The sequence below is a fragment of the Petaurus breviceps genome, unplaced genomic scaffold (assembly GCF_028583685.1).
Source record: "Petaurus breviceps papuanus isolate PSGF00001 unplaced genomic scaffold, PetGlider_PUasm1.0 90842, whole genome shotgun sequence".
NCBI lineage: Eukaryota > Metazoa > Chordata > Mammalia > Diprotodontia > Petauridae > Petaurus > Petaurus breviceps.
In genome coordinates, this window is record NW_027187358.1 from 8,482,791 (window position 1) to 8,506,155 (window position 23,365).

A 23,365-nucleotide genomic window follows, 5' to 3' on the forward strand; every position below is an offset into this window, starting at 1 on the left:
CAAGTCCAACGGGGCATGGAAGATCTTTAAATCCCATAACCCTTACAATAGCTCAGCTAGAATTTCATATCCACCAGCCTTAAGGTCCACTTGACTTCATTCTCCAGGATCTCTGGTTCTAGATAGGTAATTGCACCAGCATGGTTATCAATGATGGTAAATAATTTTCTCGTATAGTTCTCCTATGTATTCTTCCTACCTTTTCCTTATCTTGTCTATTTCAGTTAAGTCCATACCATTTTTGTCTTTTGTCTGTTATTGTGCCCAATTTTGCATGAAATATTCCATTGAGGAGGTAGCACAGCGAGTAAGAGCACCGGCTCCAGTGTCGGGATGACCTGGGAATCGAATCCTGGGCACAGACACTTAGCACCCACCCAGAAACACCTGGCCGTGTAACCTTGAGCAAGTTACTTAACCCCAATTGCTTAGGGGCGGCCAGGTGGCTCAGCGAGTAAGAGCATCAGCTCCAGTGTCGGGATGACCTGGGGATCAAATCTGGGCTCAGATACTTAGCACCACACCCAGAAATAACTAGCCGTGTAACCTTGAGCAAGTTATTTAACCCTGAATGCTTAAAAAAAAAAAAAAGAAATATTCCTTTGATAGCTCTAATTTTCTTGAAGAGTTCTCTTATCTTTCCCATTCTATTGTTTTCTTCTATTTTTTTTTTGTGTTGCTCGTTTCAGAGGACATTTTTATCTTCCCTGGCTGTTCTCTGGAATTCTGCATTCAGCTGGGTTTATCTTTCCCTTTTGCCATTACTTTTCATTTTCCTTCTTTCCTTTGCTATCTGTAATGCCTCATCCGACAGACATTTTCCATTCTTGCTCTTCTTTTTCTTTGGAATATTTTTTGTTATTGACTCCTATATAATATTACAAACCTCTGTCCATAGTTCTTCAGGCACTCTACCTACCAGATCTAATCCCTTAAATCTATTCATCACATCCATTTCATATTCGCAATGTGTATATACTGTTAAATAAATTGCCACTTTATATCTTATATAAAGATTTTTGGAACCTACCCGTACACTTAATTTAAGCAAAATCTGATAAAAGGACAAATGAGAACCAAACAAAAGGACTTCTTTAAAGTACCACTTTAGCCTTAACTTATAAAGTGTATCAAAATCACAAAAGTCCAAGACTTTGAGAAAAATAGGTCTAGCAACCACAATCTACATTTCCTCAAATTCCTCACTACTTTGATAGGGACTGAGATAATTCCAGCCTTAAATTCTGTTATGAGCTCAAGGAATCTTGACTTTCTGCTACCTCAGCTATTCTAAGGAATATTCTAACTTCACCTCTGCTCTCATACAACATTCTAGGCAACACCTTTGGTCTCATTATGTTACTCAGGACAGCAACCATCAGCAATACTAATTTCTTCAGAAGAAACTCTGACTTAGTAGCCAGTCAAATAAAAAGCGAAAATATAAAAAATGCGGGGAAAGGAAGATGGCAGAAGCAACCATAAAGGTTACAACCACTACCAAAATATATTCTGAAACAGCCTTACCAGTAAACAACATCTAGTGGTGCAAAGTACTTTTTCATTATCAGGTCTGCAAAATAAGCTTCTGTTTCACGGCAGGCAGTCCCATTTCCAATCACTATAGTGCTGCAGCTTTAAAAGGAAAAAGAAAAGTCTCACAGAAGTAGCAAACTAAAAATCACACCTTCACAATCAGCAATGAGAAAATGCATTTCAAATCACATGCTCTTTAATAGGTGCCTGTGTTTTGGCACATACCCTGGCAATCTATGCTTTATCTCATTTGAATTAAAAGGAAGGGTCCAACTAAAGTTTCCTCCAACTAAAAAAGGATGATGATGATAATCAAAAAGAGATTTTTTTTTTTATCCACATGCCCCATGTTTCCAGCATAATCAGTTTTCCTTTTGACTTGGAAACTTGACAGCATTAAAAGAAATGGTCATTAAAATGCTGCCAAACTAGAGCTTAGAAGCACATGATATTACATGGTCTTAAGCAGAGAAAAACATAAAACTGTCACTTGGCCCAAGAATTTAAGACTAATCCCAAATGTTCAATGTCTATGAAGGTCCTAACACAATTAAGAAAAATTTTCATCTGTATAGGAAGGTCACACCTAGCAACAAAGGGATGGACCAGATGATTTCTCAAGATCTCTTCTCAACTAAAGATTCTGTAACTCTAAGAAATGTTTCTGTGCTATTTTTATTTTCCAGATGTCCATGGTGAAACACAGTACTTAATATGATATTGCTCCTCTCAAATACTTCTGCTCATAACACTAGCAAATATCGGTGTAACATGACACTTGTCACTAGTCACACTTACTCAAAAAAGAACACCTCTCAAGAAGCAAAGTACTGAAAAACCACAACAGGAACTTCCTGGCTAATAACATGACTGACCATGTTTTCAAGGAACTCCTATGACCCATCTATGGGTACAATGAGCCTTTTGTTTAATAAGTATATGAGAAAAGTTTAAATAGAAGAATAAAATGAGTAAGCTTCTAAATACCATTTCACTTTTGGTAAACAAAAATATTTCCTGTGAGTTTCTAAATATCTTTCTATCTTGAGACATGGCTTTTTAGCAAGGCCTTCTCTCCACTTAAAGGAAGGCTCTTTCCCTTCTTTTACACTCACAGCTTTATAGGCTCTCCAAGTTGAATAAGCTACAGGAGTACACAAAAAGTTTTGTTTTCATACTTGAAATTCAGCAAAAGTCTTTTTATCTTCTCTGCTTCTCTGAATCCTTGTCCTGAATGCAAGTAGACGACATCAGTATGAAGTATCTGACCTTAGAGAAATAAAAAATGAAAATCATTTAATTAGAATTTAGAATATCAAAGACTATCAATTTGACTAGATGCCAGCTTAAAATTTGTTAAGTTTTAGGAGAAAAGGGGAATGTTGTAACTATCCATTTAAAAAGAATTTTAATTACATTCACTAAATCAGAATATCCCTGTGCACCATGGGGTGTTGTCACTGTCTAGTTCACAGAAACAACATTACACAGTACCTTCCTCCTACTTTTCAAGAATCACTAAGTATAGAAAGATGTATGCATCTTCTAGCTACTTGGTGGTAAATTACGTGGTTGTGACAATTCAAGAAACCAAGAAAACTTTTAAAATATTATGAAGTCTTGGGCAATCATCTGCTTCTTCAGGGATGGAATGATACAAAAGGGGGCAGGTGCTAAGAATCACAATTTTTATATTATACACATATATGTATGTATGTTTGTGTGTATGTGCATGTCTGTGTGAGAGAATTTAACTGCAAGTTTTTACATTTAACTTTTAATTTTTTACTCAATTACATGTAAACAAAACTTTCTAACATTCTTTTTAATTTTGAGTTCCATATTCTTTCCCTCCTCTCCTCTCCTTAAAAATGCAAGCAATTTGACATAGATAATACATGTGTAGTCATGTGAAACATTTCCATATTTGCCACGTTGCAAAAGAAAATGCAAACTACCAAATAAAAGTATGCTTCAATCAGCATTCAAACTCCATCAGTTTTTTCAATGGAGGTAGAAAGCATTTTTTACCATAAGGTTTTTAAAATTGTTTTGAAACACTGTATTGATGACAATAGCTAAATCATTCACAGCTGATTATCATACAATTTACTACTGCTGTGTACAATGTTTTCCTTGTTCTGCTCATTTCACTATGCATCAGTTCATGTATGTCTTGCCATGTTATTCTGCAGGAATCCTGCTTATCATTTCTTATAGCACAATGGTATTTCATCATAATGTTTTGCCCTCTGGTACTAAAACATCAGGGCAGTTTTCTTTGAGAACTTCCTGGAGGATGATTTCTAGGTTCTTACTTTGGTCATGGCTTTCAGGTAGTCAAATAATTTTTTAAATTATCTCTCCTGGATCTATTTTCCAGGTCAGTGGTTTTTCCCATGAGATATTTCACATTGCCTTCTATTCTATCATTTGTTTAGATCTGTTTAATAGCATCTTGATTTCTAATAAAGTCATTGGCTTCCATTTGCTCCAATTTAATTCTGAAGCAATGATTCTCCTCAGTGAGCTTTTGAGATTCTTTTTCCATCTGGCAAATTTGGCTTTTTAAGGCATTCTTCTCCTCATTGCCTTTTTGAGCCTCTTTTGCCATTTGAGTCAGTCTGTTTTTTAAGGTATTATTCTCCTCAGTCAGGCTGTTGACTCTCATTTCATAATTTTCTTGCATTGTTCTCATTTCTCTTCCCAATTTTTCCTCCACTTCTCTTATCTACTTCTTAAGGTCCTCTATGGCCTGTAACCAGCTCGTATTTTCCTTAGAAGCTTTTGGTGCAGGAGTTCTGACTTCACTGTTTTCCTTCTGTTCCATGCTTTGCTCCTTTTTGTCCCCAAAATAGGAGTCTTATGTTGGAATCTAATGTCTGATTTGTTTCCTTTGCCTGGTCATGTCGCCCCTCAGTCACTTGACCCCTGGGCTTTTTGCCACAGTAGGACTCTGCCACCAAACAGGGGAGCTTTCGTCCCAAACGCTGGGGTTTTCTCAGCTTCCGGAGGTATCAGATGGGTGCCCTCTCTGAGGTCTCCACACGCTCTGGCAAGCTGGACACACACCCCAGGACCTTCACCCTAGACTGAAATCCAGATCCAAGAAGGTTAAAGCAAGAGCGATTACCCCTCAGACTGGTGCTTGGTCCCCCTACGCTCCGCAGGCCAGGAGCTGAAGCTGCCAAGTGGCACTGGCAGGCTGTGCCAGTGGCTCAGTGGCTTCTTGCCCTGGGGGCAAAAGCCACACACTCCCATTTACTGGGTCCCAAAGTCCAAACTGCACTGACCTCTCACTTTGTCCTTCACATCTATGTGTAGATAAATCTGGAAACAGCCAAAGCTGCTGCTGATTTGGAGTCCCTCTGGCTGGTGGCTGGTTAGGCCCACCCTGGGGCTAAACCCTCAAGTGGGGCTGGGCTCAGCTCCCAGATCACTGCGCTGCATTCCTGCCAGCCTGCTGGGCTGTCCTCAGCAGGAAGTTAGCTTCTCTGTGTCATTTTGTGGGTTCTGCAGCTCCAAAGTTTGTTTAGAGTCCCCTTTTTACATGGATTGGGGAAGGTGGAAGCCAGAGCAGTGGGGAGGTCCTGCTTCTACTGTGCCATCTTGGCTCTGCCCCCCAAATCTTCCTATTTCTTCAACTACATCATCATTGCATCTGTCCTCCTCTCTCAACTGAGAATGTCTGAGGCCACATCTGAATTCAAGAAGATGAGTTTCCTGACTGCAGGCACAGCACTTTATCCACTGCTCCTGAATCCTTGATTACCCGGTATCTATTTTGTAGATCTCTTTATATACGTACATTTCTCCTCTGACTAGAATGCAAGTTCCTCAACGGTAGAATTCAGCACATTGCCAGGAATGTAGTAAACATTTAATCAAAAACTGTTGATGATTTTCCTCTTTTGCATGGAGAAGTCAAAAGAAATGAGCCATTTTCACTATTTATTAAACTTGCAAATGATTAAAACAGATTTAAAACTATGGAAGTATCAATTGTCTACCATGAATTACTGATTAGTTTTCCATTACTTTTTCATTTATTCCTCAAATATCTTTAGACAAGACTTGAGAGAGTCATGGAAGATTACTTATTGGAGGAGAATTGGCATTGTATTCTACTAAATTAATGTGGCTTTTTTTCCCTTTCCATTGCTTCAATCACTTGCACTTTAAACATGGCATTGAGTTCACAAGATTTTGATGCATATTCTCTAATTCTTCAACATGAAACCATATTTTATCAGAAGAGATATTAAGCATACTTTTGATGGACAATCCATTTCCCCAAATGAATCCTTGATAATATCCCAGGTTTTCAATGGAGTTCAAACCAGGTAATTTCCTAGGAAACTGCAGTATGTTTATTTTTGTCACATGAATATATTTCTTAAATCTTTCATGACCTCTGTGACATGGTGTAACACTGTGTTATAATATTCCATCAACATGTGAGGAATGCTGTAACTGTGGAACAATTCAGCTTCTGCATATATCAATATTATCAGAATTCATCATTCCCTCAATGGGGATAAAACTTCAAGGCCCATTAGAAGCAAAAAAAGAAAAAAAATCCTCAATACATTTTGGCAGGGTAGATACTCTTCAGATTCATCTGGCCTACAGTTTTGGTAAATCCTTGAATGAAAATGTGAGTTTCATCAGTAAAAACACCTCTAATCCTTGTCAAGAACAAAGCATTTTTTCTTCAAAAAAATGATTATCAGTTGTTTATTTTTTACAGTTTCTTCTAACTTCAAGAAGTCTATGCCATACTGTAGAGGTATCAATATCAACTCCTTCACAGCTGTAAGGTCCCTTTGAAGGATCATGCTTTCTTTCTTTCTTTTGATTAGGTTGTTCTACAAGAAAAATCTATCATTTCTTTAAAAAAAAAATCTGGTTTTTTGTTTGGAACTGCTTTACTTTGAGCTTTAGTAGGACTGATCCTGTTCTATAGAGAAACTGAAAAATCCTTGAAACACTTGACTTCGCTGTATCAACATCTACTATATCTCTTAGCAGTCAAAGAAAAGTATTCTTTAGCGGTGGCTAGGTGGCACAGTGAATACAGTGCTGGCCCTGGAGTCTGGAGCACCCGAGTTCAAATCCAGCCTCAGACACAACACCAAAAAAAACTAGCTGTGTGACCTTGGGCAAGTCACAACCCCAATTGCCCGACCTTCTCCCCTCCACAAAGAAAAAAAAAGGAAACAAAAGTATTCTTTAAGAGTTACAACTCTTCTAAAATTTCCTTGATTTAAGAATATCCATCTTTAAAAACAGAAGAATTAAGAACATAACAAAACAAAGCAATGAAATATACATGTTTGGCATAAAATCCAGAACTCAAGTGTCAGAGAATCATCTAAAGGTATGAGCTCAATCTGATTTAATCTACTCAAAATCAGACATTTCTAAATAGCATAGTGTCAGTAAAAGAATACACACATTGTTGTAAAAAAAAAAAATTAAGCTACGTCAATGATTACTTGTCCCAAATCATTTACACAACAGGGAAGCCAGATAGCACAGAGAGTAAGAGCACCAGCCTCAGAGTCAGGATGACCTGGGATCGAATCCAGGCTCGGACACTTGGCACTCACCCAGAAACACCTGGCCATGTAACCTTGAGCAAGTTACTTAACCCCAATTGCTTAGGGGTGGCAGAGTCGGGATAACCTGGGATTGAATCCGGGCTCTGATACTTGACCACACCCAGAAATGACTGGCCGTGTAACACTGAGCAAGTTACTTAACCCCAATTGCTTAAATAATAATAATAATAATTCACACACCACAGTAAGACTTTAAGAGCTGATACTGAATCCAAAAGCAGTTCTACATCCCTTCAGGGTGTGAATTTTTATTTTTAGTTCACAATGTCTTCCATGAAACAAAATATTCAGCTTCCCTTCTTTCCAATTCTTCCTAAAATTCTTTATTTAACATAAACCATCAGAAAATCAAGGACAAGCTATGATTGAATTCCAGTCTCCTTTACTCATCACCATGCAACAATAAATATATATAACAAAATCTTGCACAAGTATACCACCTTTTAATACTGTAAGAAATGAAAATGACCAGTTAATGTTCAACATTTCCAGATAAAAGAAGAAATGAAGTGGACAAATAAAGAAAATTCCAATTAACACATAAAAGGAAGAAAAAACAACTATGAAACATCCTCTAGGAATTTTAGGAACCTTGATGAGAGAATAAAGGTAGCACTTATAACTATTACAAAACTCTCAGTTAAAATGTAATTGTTATAATATATCTTAATTATTCACAGGAAATATTAAGAGAGGCACTCACTGGTAGGAGAAATAATGGCTAACTTGCAACCATGCTTGTATCCAGGATCCACTCCCATCAAAGTTCGTCCTGGGACAGGGCTTGTTAGAAGCAGCTGTCTGAGGTTTCTTCCAAACATCATTATTGATTCTTTCTCTGCATCTGATGTGAGTTTTGATCTTAGAAAGTACCCACAAGAAAAAAAAAAAAGCTGTTAATATTTTTTCTTTCCAAATGACAATTCTAGAAAAGATCAAAAATGGTTTGACACAATTATTCTTCCAGAGCTTTAATGGAACAAATGGATTGATTGAGAGAAACGCTAAATCCAAGCAAGAATCAGTTAAAGTACATTTTGTTATTGAGAAGCAAGATAGCCTAGGACAGATAGAGAAATGATCCAGGACAACCTGGGTTCAAGTCCTACCTATGATTCATATTGACTGCATGACACAAGGCAAGCCATAGAACCTTTCATTTTTCCAAGCAACTTGATCCAGATGCAGATCTATATTGATAGAAAACTTTCTCTTCAGGATCTCCATATATTGATAAAGTCACATTGTTGTTCAGTTGTTTCAGTCACATCTGACACTTTGTGACCCCATTTGGAGTTTTCTTGAAAAAAAATACTGGAGTGCTTTGCCATTTCCTTCTCCAGCCCATTTTACATATGAGGAAACTGAGGCAAACAGGGTTAAGTGACTTCCCCAGAGTCACACAGCTACTAAGTATCAGAGGCCAAATTTGAATTCAGGCTCACACCCTATCCACTGTACCACCTAACTGCCCTAATAAAAATCACAGGTCCAAACAAAAAATATTTTTGTTCATCATTGCATTACATGAAATTTCATGCAAAATTTCAAAGGATTCCCTACCTATAAACTTTTTTTTTTGAAGCAATCAGGGTTAAGTAACTTGCTCAAGGTTACACGGCCAGTTATTTCTGGGTATGGTGCTAAGTTTCTGAGCCCGGATTTGATCCCCAGGTCATCCCGACTCTGGGGCCGGTGCTTTTACTCGCTGAGCCACCTGGACGCCCCTAAGCAATTGGGGTTAAGTAACTTGCTCAAGATTACATGGCCAGGTGTTTCTAGGCAGGTGCTAAGTGTCTGAGCCCGGATTCAATCTCCAGGACATCCCAACACTGGAGCTGGTGCTCTTACTCTCTGTGCTACCTGGCTGCCCCTCCTATAAACTTTTTTATTTCTGTATTTTCTCCTCACACAGAGTGACTCGGGGTAGGGAGGAATACACAATACATAAATTAAGAAACAGAAATATATTGCTGTGATATAAAAGAAAAATTCAAGAGGAAATCAACAGGAAAATAATACTGAAGAAACAAGAAGATGAACTTTACAAATTGCTCAATCAAGCAATTTATCAAATTTCTGTTTATTATCCATCCATCTTTCCAAAATAAGATAAGACTTGAAACCGTAGCTACTGATTATCACAGAACTGAAAGCAGCAGATTGGGCTTCAAAGAGTAAGACTGAAAACAGGAAAAGGGTGCAAGGGACTTGAGAAATGACAATGGTGTAGAGCTGAACTAGTTCTCTAAAGGTTTAAGTTCTCTAAAGGAAATGGGATATATGGATAGCCAGTACAACCAGTGCATAAATGAAATTTCTTTCCTTTTCTTAATCAAAAGGAACACAAAGTTCCAATATAGTCTTAGAAAAATTCTGCTGAAACATTTAAAAAGAAAAAGATGAAATGTTACTCAAAAGACGTTTGAAAATAGTTTAAAAGTTGTATTTTGAGAGTTAAGAAAGAAAATATGAAAATAAAGGGACCTAAGGACTTAAGCAAGAAGTTGTGGCCAGAGTTCTGTGTATGGGTCTGAAATATTCTATTTCTATGGCCTTCTCCCAAACTCCCAGACTTAGAGTCTTCTGAGGTAGGCATCCAAGTGCACCAATGAAATGACACAGGCTGCTAAATATCCTGGGGCTAATGAAAATTTAGCTAAATCCTTAAAGTCCAAAGTAATCCTAACCCAAATATTAAAAGTATTCATGAATATAATCCACAAGAAATAACCAACAAAGACAAGTGCAAAATGGATGTTTGGATCTAAAAATTAAGTACCAAAGTGAAGCAGAAAAAGGAGTACTAAGAATTAGCTAATTGAGTGTAATAAGGACATGCACCCCCATCACACCTATCAAATACTTCTCCAAAAAGAAACTCTCCTATTTAACAATGATCATCTTCTTCTTTACTACTGTAAACAAAACACACCTTCTTCTGCTCTGTATTTTCTCTGGCTCTCTCTCCTCTGAAAACCATCTCTAACAAACACCTTTATTAATCTCCCATTTTTACTGCTTCTTCTTTTCCAAGTCTTTTTAAAAATCATTTCTTCAGCTTGGCAACTGGATACCATTAGACTGGTACCACAGGATCAAAAATAAAATATTTCAAATGATCCCATATTGTCAATACTATCTGCAGTTCATCTAGCAAGAGTAATTTTGTTATCTATTTTTAAGAGTTCCAAAAGAGAGCAATTAGGATTCATATCAAGCTGTTGATGGTTATATAAGTTTTTTTGTATTAAATAATTGAGTAATTGCTATATAATAAGCTGTGTGTGTGTCTGTGTGTACATATGTACACACACACACACACACACACACACACATACATATATATGAAAGAGAAAATAAAACAAATGTGCTACATACCTGTACTCTCTACAGAGGAGAGGACAAATAAGGCGTTTGTAGGAATCCTCTATAGAATCATGTAAGATCTTCATTAATTCTGGCCTGGCAAATTGTAAAGGTCTCCACCTAGAAAACAGAAGAAACACAGTGCTAAAATTACATAATATAAGCAAGAATATACAATGACCAGGAAAAAGGGAACACTAGAAAAAGAAATCTTCTTTCAGAAAAGAAATTAAGTAAGCCATAAAACAACTACAAAAGTAGAGTGGGGAAGGAAACCTCGTACAGACTAACAGTATATGTTATTAAATATTTAAAAAACAATACTTATGCCATATTATTGTTCTCAGTAATTGAGGGGGGAAAGACTTCTATCAAATTCCTTTTACAAAAGAAATATGGTCCTAAAACCTGAATCAGGGAGGGATAAAGTACATAATGAGAACATAAAAGCATTGTCACACTCATCAATAATGACATCAAAATTTTAAAAGAAATTCTAGCAAAAGGGCACCAAAACATATATTAAAAATTTTATTCACCATGAGGCAAACATGGTTCAATAATGAGGAAACTAACCTCTTAAAAGAAAAAGGTGATATAATTATATCAAAAGAAGTAGGAAAAGCCTTAGAAGACATATAATGCTTATAAGAATAATAGCTAGCATTTAAAGTTAGGAGAAACTGAAGTGACCCCAGGGTAACTTAACCTATATTTCCTCCTCTATAAAAGAGGAATAACTATAACATTAACCTTATAGGGTTGTTGTGAGACTCAAAGAAGATACTAAATGTAAAGCATTCTATAAACCTTAATGTGCTATGTTAATATTATCATTATAAATGAGGGTTAGCAGTACCTCATATGTAGTAGATGCATATTAAGTACTTTTTAACTGATTGATGATTAGAAGCTATTCCAAAAAATATAGAAATAAAGCAAGGATGACAACTCTCTGTAATATAATTTGATACTGTTTGAAAAATGCTAGCATAAGAATAAGAAAACAAAAGTAAATAAGAATGAACAAACAGTAGAATAAATAACTCCTAATGATATAATGATTTGTTTAGAAATGAGAGAATTCGGGGAAAAAACTACATCAATTAATACTTCCAGTAAAGCATCAGGATACAAATAAATCCACAAAAAATACAAATAAGTCCACAAAAAAATCATCAACACACATAAAATAAGAAAAACTAAGATGAAATGACAAGAAAATTCTACTCAAAATAACTGCAAAATATCTGGGAGTCAGTTCATATTGCCAAATATAACTATCATATATATATATATGTATACACACACATATATTTCTTACAAAAAGAGTAAGATTTAAATAACTGGAGGAGGTTCTTGCTAAGATTTCAACATCAAAGGGCACAAAGGAACCAAGTTCTCAGAGACACTCCAGTAAATGTACGAAAAGAACCTGAGTGAGCAATGAGAAAGTAAACCAATGAGAAACAAAAGAAAGCTCCTGAATCTAATTCCAGAACTCCACCAAAAAAATGGGCAAAATTAGAGAGGCTGAAAGAGGATCACACCAGGGTGAAATGTGAAAACTCAGATGAACAATTCTAAACCCTGAGGGCTCTGAAAGAGAGGTCTGAGATAAATGCACAGGTAAATCCTGGGAGAAGGATGAAGATGAATGAACTAACGAACGAATGAGCTAGTATTTAAGCCCTTATTAAATATCAGGTAGAGAACTAAGTGCTAGGGATAGCAATAAAAACAAGTAAGAGTTTCTTAACTTGACTGAGAAAGTTAATATGCATGTAAAACAGATGGACAAGGTGTCTGGAACTTTTTGGTATTTGGCAACTGACTGATAAGACCTTTCTATCAATGGAAGCTTGAAATCTGGTAAAGAGGTGCAGCATCAGTAAGAAGGAGTATGGCAACTTGAAGATGGATGGGAAGTAGCATAGCTGGTCCAGGCTAAAAACATAAAGGTTCACCAATTAGAAACCAGGGTGGCAAGGACAGAAGAGATTAAAGTTAGAGGTCAGAGACTGAGGCTAAAGCTCAAGGTCCAGTAAAAAGGCATAGCAGAAGGGCCATACTAAGGAAGCCAGCATAGGATTTCATAACCAAGCCTATAGTTAACCAAAAAGAATGATCAGAAACATGATGCAAGCTACCAGGAGATTCACTAATCAGGAGCTAAAATCAAGATGCTGGCCCAAGCCTGTGAGAAGAGAAATGGGAGACAGTGTCTATCTCCATGTCACTGCACAAAGAGACAAGATCAGTGTTTATAATACTCAAAGAAATGGAAATCACAAGAGACAAGGTTCACTTGGCACTTGGGAGCTCACCCTGGAAGACCTTGCAGGAAGATATAGACCAACACTATCTCCAACATCTAAATAAGAGCTATTAGGACTAAAGTAAAAACGAAATAAAACAACTAGCAACAGGAAAAGGACAAGGAGAAAAACGCAATATAAGGAGAACAAGAGTGAAATGGGTCAATCCAAGAATACACTGTGAAACAGAAGAAAACCAAAAGGAAAGGTATTAAAGCAAAAGGTGGGGCCTAGTGCTTGTTACCTATCCAGAATGGTGGCTAGAGTGATATCTAGAGTATAGAGAGGACAAGACCCAACAGGATCTACATAATTTATCCATAAGACACAGAAAAGATGGAGTCTGGCATTAATTATTACAAGTCTCAAGATAAGAAGCAAAGTTGTAAATATGAGTAAACAAAAGAAAAACCCGAACACAATGAAAACCTATTAGAGTTTAAGACCAAGAGATAAACAATAAACTCAGAAGACGAAAAGGTACTCTACAATAAATATGAGCAAATGTTAGAAGAAAAAACTGCTTGGAAAAAAAAAAGAAGTGAATAACAGTATTCCATTACATTCATATACCACAACTAGTTTTGCCATTCCCCAATTGATGGGCCATCTCCTTGATTTCCAATTCTTTACCACTGCAAAAAAAAGCTGCTGTAAATATTTTTGTACATACAGGTCCTTTTCCCACTTATATGATTTCTTTGAGGATTGTGCTATAAAAAGTGAGGAGCAGACAGACTTCACAATAACTGGGAAAAACCTATATAAACTGATGCTAAGTGAGGGGTGCAGAATCAAAAGAACATTCTACATAATTACAGACACACAATTACAGACCAATTTGATGGACTTGGCTCTTCTAAGCAAGCAAGGTTCTAAGTCAACTCCAAAAGACTTATGATGGAAAGGGCTATCCACATCCAGCAAAAGATTATAGAGTCTGAATGCAGATTGAAACAAATTATTTGCCCTCTATTTTTTTTGTTTTGTTTTGTTTCTTCTTTCTTGTGTTCATTCCACTGGTTATAATTCTTCTTTAAAACTTGACTACTGTGAAAATATTTTTAATGTGAAGGTATATGTAGAACTTATATCAGATTGCATGCCATCTTGGGGGAAAACAGGGAAAAGAGAGGGGGGAGAAAATCTGGAACTCAAAAGCTTGTGGAATTGAATGTTGTAAAGTAAAAATAAATAATTTAAAAGGAAAAAAAAGAACTAAACCTGGAAGAAATAAAGCAAAAAAAAAAATTAACTTAGAGCCCTTTGGACAAAGGATAAACCAATTCAACAAACTTTTCTTAAGCTACCACTATATGACAGTACAATAAGCATTTAAGCACCTACTATGGGTCAGGCTCTGTGCAAAGAATTCAAGACACAAAGAAAGGCAAAAGCCTCTCATGATCACAGTCTAATAATGAGAGACAACAGGAAAACAACTATATAGAAACAAGATACATTACCTGGAGAAAAATAATAGAGGTATAATGCTAGAACTAAGGACAATTAGAAAAGGTTTCTCATAGAAGGTAGGATTTTAGTTGCAATGTGAAAGAAGTCAAGGAAGGGGCAGCCAGGTAGCACAGCGAGTAAGAGCACCAGCTCCAGTGTTGAGAAGACCTGGAGATCGAATCCCGGGCTCAGACACTTAGCACCCACCCAGAAACACCTGGCCGTGTAACCTTGAGCAAGTTACTTAACCCCAATTGCTTAGGGGCGGCTAGGTGGCTCAGCGAGTAAGAGCACCGGCTCCAGTGTCGGGATGACCTGGATCAAATCCGGGCTCAGATACTCAGCACCACATCCAGAAATAACTGGCTGTGTAACCTTGAGCAAGTTACTTAATCCCAATTGCTTAAAAAAGAAAAAAAAAAAAGAAAGAAGTCAAGGAAGGCAGGAGGAGAAGATGAGGAAGAAGAGGCATGGGGGACATACACTGAAAATAACCAATCTGGAGATCTTGTTCAAAGAAAAATAAGGAAGTTAATATCACTGAATCCTATAGTAACTGGGGGAGGAGAAAAGTATAAGAAGATTAGGAAGGCAGGAGGGTGCCAGATAGTGAAGAGCTTTGAATTCCAAAGAAAGGATTTTATATTTGATCTTAATATATTAGGAAGAAGCAATTGGAGTTTTGTGGTAAATATTAAAGATAAAAAGAAAGGCACAAAAACAAAGTTTCCTAAAAAGGAATCTTACCCAAATAGTGGGTTTTCTAAAAGTAGAATGGATCAAACAAAATGCAATAACTCTACAAGACAACCAGAAATACTAAAATAAAGTTAATATATTGAAAAATAGAAGAAAATATAAAGAATCTGCAATTTTTTTTAATAACCTGAAAAACAGGTCAGAGAAAAATAATTTTAAGAGTCAACAGAAATCTTAAAACTCATTTCCAAAAAAAAACATGGACACCAAATGTCAAGAAATCATTGTTGGGGGAGGGGAGGAAGGGAAGAAGGAACAGAGCCAAGATGGTGGAATAAAAGCTAACACTTGACATTAGATCATTCATATCCTGCCTTACAATGACATATTTAGAGGGCAGACCAAATTCTGATTGGGAACACTGAAAATCACAGTGAGTAATTTTTCCAGCCAAGAGCAGCATAGGAAGATAAGAGAAATGTGAGGACAATGAGGAACAGGTTGGCCAGCAGTCAAACAACAGCAGCATGGAAGTGGCAGTGGGGGCAGCAGCAGGGAGCATACCAGTAACCAGGAACATTAAGGGAACTGAATATCTAGACAAAAAAACATCCCGGGGATACCATACTAGAACTGGGAGTAGGAACAGGTGCCATCTGGCAGCTCTATCACCCATTACCCAGTTCTGGATCACAGTTCCAGGGTGGAGAGGAGCAGTTGTAGTTACAGTGTTTAGGAAGCAACAAGATCCAGAAACATAGCTTTATGGATCTAAGCCCAAGGACTAGGGACACTGTTCTAATCTTCAATGCCACACACAAGTCTACAGTGGAATAAACTAGGGCCAAAGGCCAGAACCAAGAGAGAGTCAGCACTTCTGAAAACTGCAGACTCTCTCGGGGGGCTGTGACAGAATCCAACAACAGTTCATTGAAACTCAACTACACAGAAGCCAAGAGACCAAAACATGGTCAGAAATTTGCAGAAAGAAAACCAGGAGGGCAGTGAATAGACCTTTCCTGGGATAAAACCTCTTGTAGAAACCCAGACTGAGATATGAAAGCAATAGCAGAGCATAAAAAAAGAGTATCTCAGGCCAAATATCTGCAGTACAAAGTCAAGGATAGGATGGAAAAATAAGAAGATAAAAAAGAAACTGATCATAAAAAGCTAATATGGTGAAAAGGAAGATCAAGACACAAACATAGAAGACAATGCCTTGAAACCATCTACAAGGAAAATCTCAAAGAAAAATGCATTTGGACACAAGACCAACAAAAATTCCTAAAAGAGTTAAAGAGATATTTTTTAAAGGGCAAAAAAAAGATTTTACAAATCAGAGGGGAAAAAAAATAGAAAAAGTGAAAGCCATGCAAGAAAATTATGAAAAGAAGAATTATCAGCATAGTTAAAGATGTACAAAAAAAAAAATGAAGAAAATAATTCTGTAAAAATCAGAACCAAACCAGTAAAAGAAATACAAAACTTCAATGTAGAAAACAGTGCTTTAAAATTGGAAATGGCCAACTGGAACTAATGACTTCATGAGACATCAAGAAACAGTAAACAAAGTAAAAAAATTGGAAATGCAGAAGTAAATCTGAAAAATCTCAAAACGAAAAATTATCCAGCAAAATAGAAGAAAGGTAATTTAATAATCACTAGATTACCTGAAAGCTAAAATAAAGAACCTAGATATCATATATCAAGAAAATATAAACGAAAATTGCACAGATATCTTAGGACCAGAGGACAAAGTAGGAATTGAAATAATCCACCAAGTAACCTCTTGAAAGAAATTCCAAAAGAAAAACACCCAGGAATGTTAGACAAAATGCAGAACTCCCAAGGAGAAAATACTACAAACAGAAAGAATTCAAATACCATAGAGTCAAAATCCCGATCACTTATGATTAAGCAGCTACCACTCTAAGGAAGCATAAGACTTGGAATATGATATACTATAAGGATTACAACCAAAAAAATAACCTACTCAGCAAAACAGTATAATCCTAACAGGGTAAAAAAAAATAGACATTTAATGAAATGGAGGACTTTCAGGAATTCCTGATAGAAATACCAGAGCTGACAGAAAACCTGACATTCAAACACAAGACTCAAGTGAAGCCAAAAAAAAAAAAAGTAGACAAATAGGAAATTATGAGGAATTAAGCAGAGTCAAATGGCTTACATCCCTATATGCAAAAATGATATATACATCTTCTAAGAATTTTATCATCAATAGAGCAGTAAGAGAGAGTCTACATAGACAGAGGGTAAGAATGTAATTCTATTATGTCGGGATGATCTTAAAATGGAAGGGTGACAAAGAGGGAGGTACTGGGAGAGGAGGAAAGAAAGAGGAAGAATAGGGCAAATTAACTCACAGAAAAGGGGTGTTCAAGGAAGAACAGTTCATTTTATATAATAAAGAATGGGAATTTGCTGGGGGAAATAGAGTGGGCAACTTCAAATGTTAAACTCTCCTTGATATTGGAACAGAAATCTATCCAACAATATGCTGTTTAAAAAAAAAAAAATACATGAAACAGAAAGACACAAAGAGCTAAAATAAGGGACTAGAGGAGAATCTATTATGCTGCACCTAAAGCAATAAAGGCAAGGGGTAGTAGTCATGATCTCAGACAAAGCAGAAATAAAAAGAGATCTAATTAAAAGAGATAATCAAGGAAACTCTATTTTACTAAAAGTTACCACAGGCAATAAAATAATATCGATACTAAAAAAATATGCACCAAATGGCACTGGATCTAAATTATTGATGGAAAACAAAGCTGAGTTACAAAAAGAAACAGACACTAAAACTATACAAGTAGGTATTTCAACATACTCCCTCATATCTAAATAAATCAAACCACAAAATAAAAAAGAGATGAATAGAACTTTAGAAAAGTTTGAAATTATAAAAAGCCTCTGGAGAATTCTGGAACAGAAATTTAACAATCTATTTCTCAGCTAAGCACAGTACCATCATAAAAATTCGCCACGTATCAGGGCATAAAAATCTCACAAAAAAATGCAAAATTAAAAAAAAGCATTCTTCTAACCATGATGCAATAAAAATTATATTCAATAAAGAGACTCTGAAGCACAGAATAAAAATTAATTGGAAACTATATATCTTAATTGGAAAGAATAAATGGATAAAAAAAATCATAGAAACAATCAATAATGTATTTATTACGACAGTAAAACAACATTTGTGACTTACACCCAAAGCAATACTTAGTAAAAAAAAAAAAAAAACTGATATCTCTAAAAGTTTTCACATTTACTAGCCCTGTGACTTTGGGCAAGTCACTTACCCTAACTGCCCTCCAAAAAAGGAAATAAATAAATAAATGAGTAGATAAATAAAGGTTTGCACCAAAAAAAGAAGGAACACTTACTAGCCTTATGACCTTGGGCAAGTCATTTAACCCCAATTGCCCTGCCCTCCCCCCTCCAAAAAGCCAAAAAAAAAAAAAAAAAAGACAGAGCAGATCAACAAACTGGGTATACAACTAGAAAAACAACAAATTAAAAACCCTCCATTAAATACCCAAATCCTGAAAATCAAAGAAGAGATTAATAAAATCGAAAGTAAAAAAATTTAACAAATAAATGAAACTAGGAGCTGGATTTAAGAGAGGAAAATACACAGACCACTGTTTAACTTAATTTTTAAAAGGAACAAAGGGAAACAAATTGCCAGTATCAACACAGAAAAGGATGAATGAACAACCAAAGATGAAATTGAAGCAATTATTAGGAGCTATTTCACTCAAGTATACACCAATATAATTGACAATCTGAATGAAATTAATGAATTTTTTTTTTATAGAATACTTAAATAACCCTACTGGAGGGGGGAAAAAATTCAAGAAGCCAGAAATGATGCCCCCACTCCCAGGGGGGGAAATTTGCAAGCAAATTCTATCAAAGATTTAAACAATTAATTCTAATACTCCATAAACTATTTGAAAAAAAAATACTCTGAAAAAAAGGGTCCTAAACAAATTTCTTCTATGAAACAATCTTGATACCTAAATCAAGAATAACTACAACAGAGAAAGAAAAGTATAGACCAATTTCCTAAATATTAATATACAAAGATTTTAAGTAAAATACCAGCAAAGACATTGCAACAATATATCCCAAAAATCATAAATTATAACAAGGCTTAATTTATACCAGGATACAAGATGGGTTTAATATTAGGAAAAGTATAATTATAAATGACCTCAATTAGAAAAAAAAATCATAAAAAAAGATGAAAAATCTTTTGACAAAACACACCTATTCCTGTGGGAAAAAAACACTAGACAACACAGGAACAGATGGAGGTTTTCTTTAAAGGATAAGGAGACTATCTAAAACCTAAAGCAAGCAAATTCCATAACGAAGATAAACTAGAAACCTTTCCAGGAAGATTCAGAAGAGGCAAGGATGTCCATTATCAATATTATTATACAATATAGTACTAGAAATACTAGTTATAAAAATAAAACAAAAAAAAGAAATTTAAAGAATAAACACAGGCAATGAGGAAACAAAATTATCATGATTTGTATAGGGCATGATGGTTTGCTTAAAGAACCCTAGAGAATCAACTAAAAACCTAGTCAAAATAATTAACAAGCAAAGTTACAGGATAAAAAATGAATAAATTGATGCTCTGGTTTTGGAATTTGTAGACAGAATAAAATCAATGACTAGGAAATCTCTGACCAATGTTTCATTTATTAAAAAATTAATAATGAAATGAATGTGGTAGAGTAACCCTGAAATATACACAAACAAGTTTTGTTATAAAAGAAAATGACAAAACTAAAAACTATTATTAGATAATGCTATCATAATAAGTAATTTTACAAACTCAAGACTATTGATTATTTACCATTTTATGAAGAAAGACAGGCAACAAACAAGTTACTCTTCTAACACATACTGACATTAGGTGGTTTTCCCATGACAGTTATTATTCATCTATTTGAACTGACAGAAGAGTTAGTTATCTTCTTAACTGACCATCCATTTCACCAAAGTATTCAAGTGCTATATCAGACATGGCTACAAAGATTAGCATACTGAGCAGAAATCTCTTCAAAAATTAACAAACTCAATGAATCACTACAAGATGTAAATACAATTTTCAAGACAAAGTAAAAAGTATATTAACAAATTAAAATTTTGGAACTACACAACGGAGGCCAGTGATGAGTGTTTTGTGACACATTACATTATTTCTTACAGCAAAAGGAACCATCTTTGGAAATGAACATCAAGAAAGATATTGGCAGGGGGTAAAGCCAAGATTGCAGCAAAAAAAGCAGGCACTTCCCCCCATAACCACCTCAAATACCTATAAAATATGACTCTAAACAAACTTAAGGGCTACAGAACCCACAAAGTGACAGAGAGAAACAAATTTCCTGCTGAAGGCAGGCAGGCAGGGTCCATCCCAGAGTGTTGGGATCAGCACCCAGGCCCCATGTGACCCTGCAGTTTTAGCCCCAGGGCACCCCAAAAAGCCTAGCTGGAGGCACTTCAGGAGAGTGAATCACCAACAACTGTGGCAATTTCCAGAATTATCAACCCACAAACTCCAAAGACAAAGTGAGAGGTCAGTGTGGACTTTGTGGGAACAGGGAGTCTGGGAGAGGAGTCCGGCCTCTGCCCTAGGTGGCAGAAGCGGTTGAGGCGGGGTGCCGCATGGCTGCTTCAGAGCTGCTGGCCTGCAGATTGTAGGGGGACCAAGTGACCATTCCAAGGGTTAATCGCTCTTGCTTTAACCTGCTTGGATCTAGATTGCTGTCTAGTGTGGAGCTCCTGGGGTGTGGGACCAGGTGCCAGAGGTGGTGGAGGCTTCACAGAAGGCAGTCCACTACAGCAGCTAAGAAAACCCCAGCAATTTGGGACAAGGCTCTCCTCTCTGGAAGCAGAGTTCTACTTTGGAAAAAAGCTCAAAAGTCAAATAACTGAGTGGCAACATAAGCAAGCAAAGGAAGCAAAGCAAGCACAGCAATCTGACTAGATTCCTTTTGGGGGGACAAAATGGATCAAAGCATGGAACAGGAGGAAGACAACAAAGTCAGAACTCCTGTACCAAAAGCTTCCAAGAAAAATATGAACTGATTACAGGACATAGAGGAGTTCAAGAAGGATTTTGAAAACCAAGTAATAGAAGTGGAGGAAAAGCTGGGAAGAAAAATAAAAATGATGCAAGAAAATCATGAAAAGAGAGTCAACAACCTGACAGAAAAAAATAACATCTTAAAAAATAGATTAATTTGGGGCAGCTAGGTGACACAATGAATAGAGCACCAGCCCTGGAGTCAGGAGGGAAGTCCAAATCCGGCCTCAGACACTTACTAGGCGTGTGACTTTGGGCAAGTCACTTAACCCCAACTGCCCTGCAAAAAGCAAAAAAAAAAAAGAATAGACTAATTCAAATGACAAAAGAGGCTCAAAAAGCCAATGAGAAGAAAGCCTTAAAAAGTTGAATTTGCCAAATGCAAAAAGCTAGTGACTTTATGACAAATCAAGATGATATTAAACTAATCTGAACAAATGAAAAAATAGAAGGCAATGTGAAATATCTCACTGGAAAAACCACCGACCTGGAAAATTGATCCAGGAGAGATAATTTTAAAATTACTGCACTACCTGAAAGCCATGATCAAAAATAGAACCTAGAAATCATCTTTCAAGAAATTCTCAAGGAAAACTGCCCTGATGTTTTAGAACCAATGGGCAAAATAGAGGATAAAAGAATCCACCAATCACGTCTTGAAAAAGATCCGAAAAAGAAAACTCCTAGGAATATTATAGTCAGGTCCCAGAGTTCCCAGATCAAGGAGAAAATATTACAAGGAGCCAAGAAGAAAGAATTTGAATATTGTGGAAACACAATCAAGATAACACAGGATCTGGCAGCTTCTACAATGAGGGAATGAGGGCTTGAAATATGATATTCCGGAGGTCAAAGGAGCTGGGATTAAAACCAAGAATCACCTACCCAGAAAAACTGAGTATCATGTTTCAGGGGAAAATATAGTCATTCAATGAAACAGAGAACTTTCAAGCTTTCTTGATGAAAAAACCAGAGTTGAATAGAAATGTGTGTGTATACATACATACAAACATATACATACATACATACATATGTCTATATAGGATGGTATATGGGCATATGAACACATATGTGAGTGTATGTATATATGTGCACAGGTATACATAGACAGAAGGCAAAGGACCAATTTAATAGGAAGGGATGATAATTAAAAGGTGAAATTGAGAGGTGAGAGAGGAATATAATGAGAGGAGATGTGGAGAGACAGAATGGGGTCAATTTTCTCATATAAAAGAGGTAAGGGAAAACTGTTACAATGGAAGGGAATAAGAGGAAGGCAAAGGAGAATGGGTCAACCTTACTCTCATTGAATTTGGCTTAGGGAGGGAATGACATATACACTAAATAGGGTATCTCACCCTACAGGAGACTAGGGAAAAGGGGATAAGAGGGCAGATGATAGAGGAGAGGGAAGTATGGGGAGGAGGGAAGTTAGACGCACACAATTTTGAAAAGGGACAGGTTCAAAGTAGGGAATAGAACCAGTGGGGTACGGGATAGGATGGAGGGAAATATAGTCAGCCTTTTCACAATATATCCACTATGGAAATGTTTTGCGTAGCTACACAAGTACAACCCATATTGAATTGCCTATCTTCCCAGTAAGGGTGGGTAACAAGGGAGGAAGGGAACAAATCTGGAATTCAAAATTTTAAAATCAAATGATTAAGAAAAAAAAAGAAAAGAAAAATATGTGCAAAAAAGGAAAAAAAGACAGATATGGGTAATCTTATGAAATTCTTAAACGTGACTTTGAATGAATATTTTGGGAAAACTTTTAATAAACTATATTGGATTCTAACCCATTCAATAAATCTTTTACAACTCTGTTACTGAATTGACCATGGATGAAAAAGAAAACACAACTGAATTATCAAGAGACTCTGTACTACAAACATCATTGGAAAAAGACAGCCTTAAAAATTTTACAGTAAAAATAAATGAAAGTTGATTTCACAGCAATAAAACTTGTGAAATTATCCTACCATCTTCTACTGTATTTGGTAAGTGCACATTTTCTCTTCTTTTTCCAATAAAAAAAAATGAATTCAATATATAACCAGATTTAAGACTATAGGTCTGGTGGTAGGTAAAAATTAAAAATTTTTGTTCAAATGAAAAAGTCCAACTTCAGAATAAAGTTTATATATATGATCATTATATTGTGTTAAACATTTTCAAAGCTATACCTTACTTGCTAAAAATGTTATTTATACTCAACAAAATTT

The 23,365-nt window shown here is 36.0% G+C and overlaps 1 protein-coding gene across 5 annotated transcripts in view; it reads right to left on the minus strand.

The window, feature by feature from the left end:
* The window catches only part of SRBD1 (S1 RNA binding domain 1), a 338,878-nt gene that overhangs the window by 241,728 nt on the left and 73,785 nt on the right, over nt 1-23,365 (minus strand). For all 5 annotated transcript variants that reach the window (XM_069071621.1, XM_069071620.1, XM_069071622.1 and 2 more), the window contains 4 exons: nt 10,542-10,649; nt 7,864-8,021; nt 2,715-2,805; nt 1,528-1,635 (listed from right to left, as the gene is read on the minus strand). In XM_069071621.1, coding sequence (XP_068927722.1) covers nt 1,528-1,635; nt 2,715-2,805; nt 7,864-8,021; nt 10,542-10,649 — 465 coding nt within the window. The remainder of the gene's footprint in view (nt 1-1,527; nt 1,636-2,714; nt 2,806-7,863; nt 8,022-10,541; nt 10,650-23,365) is intronic.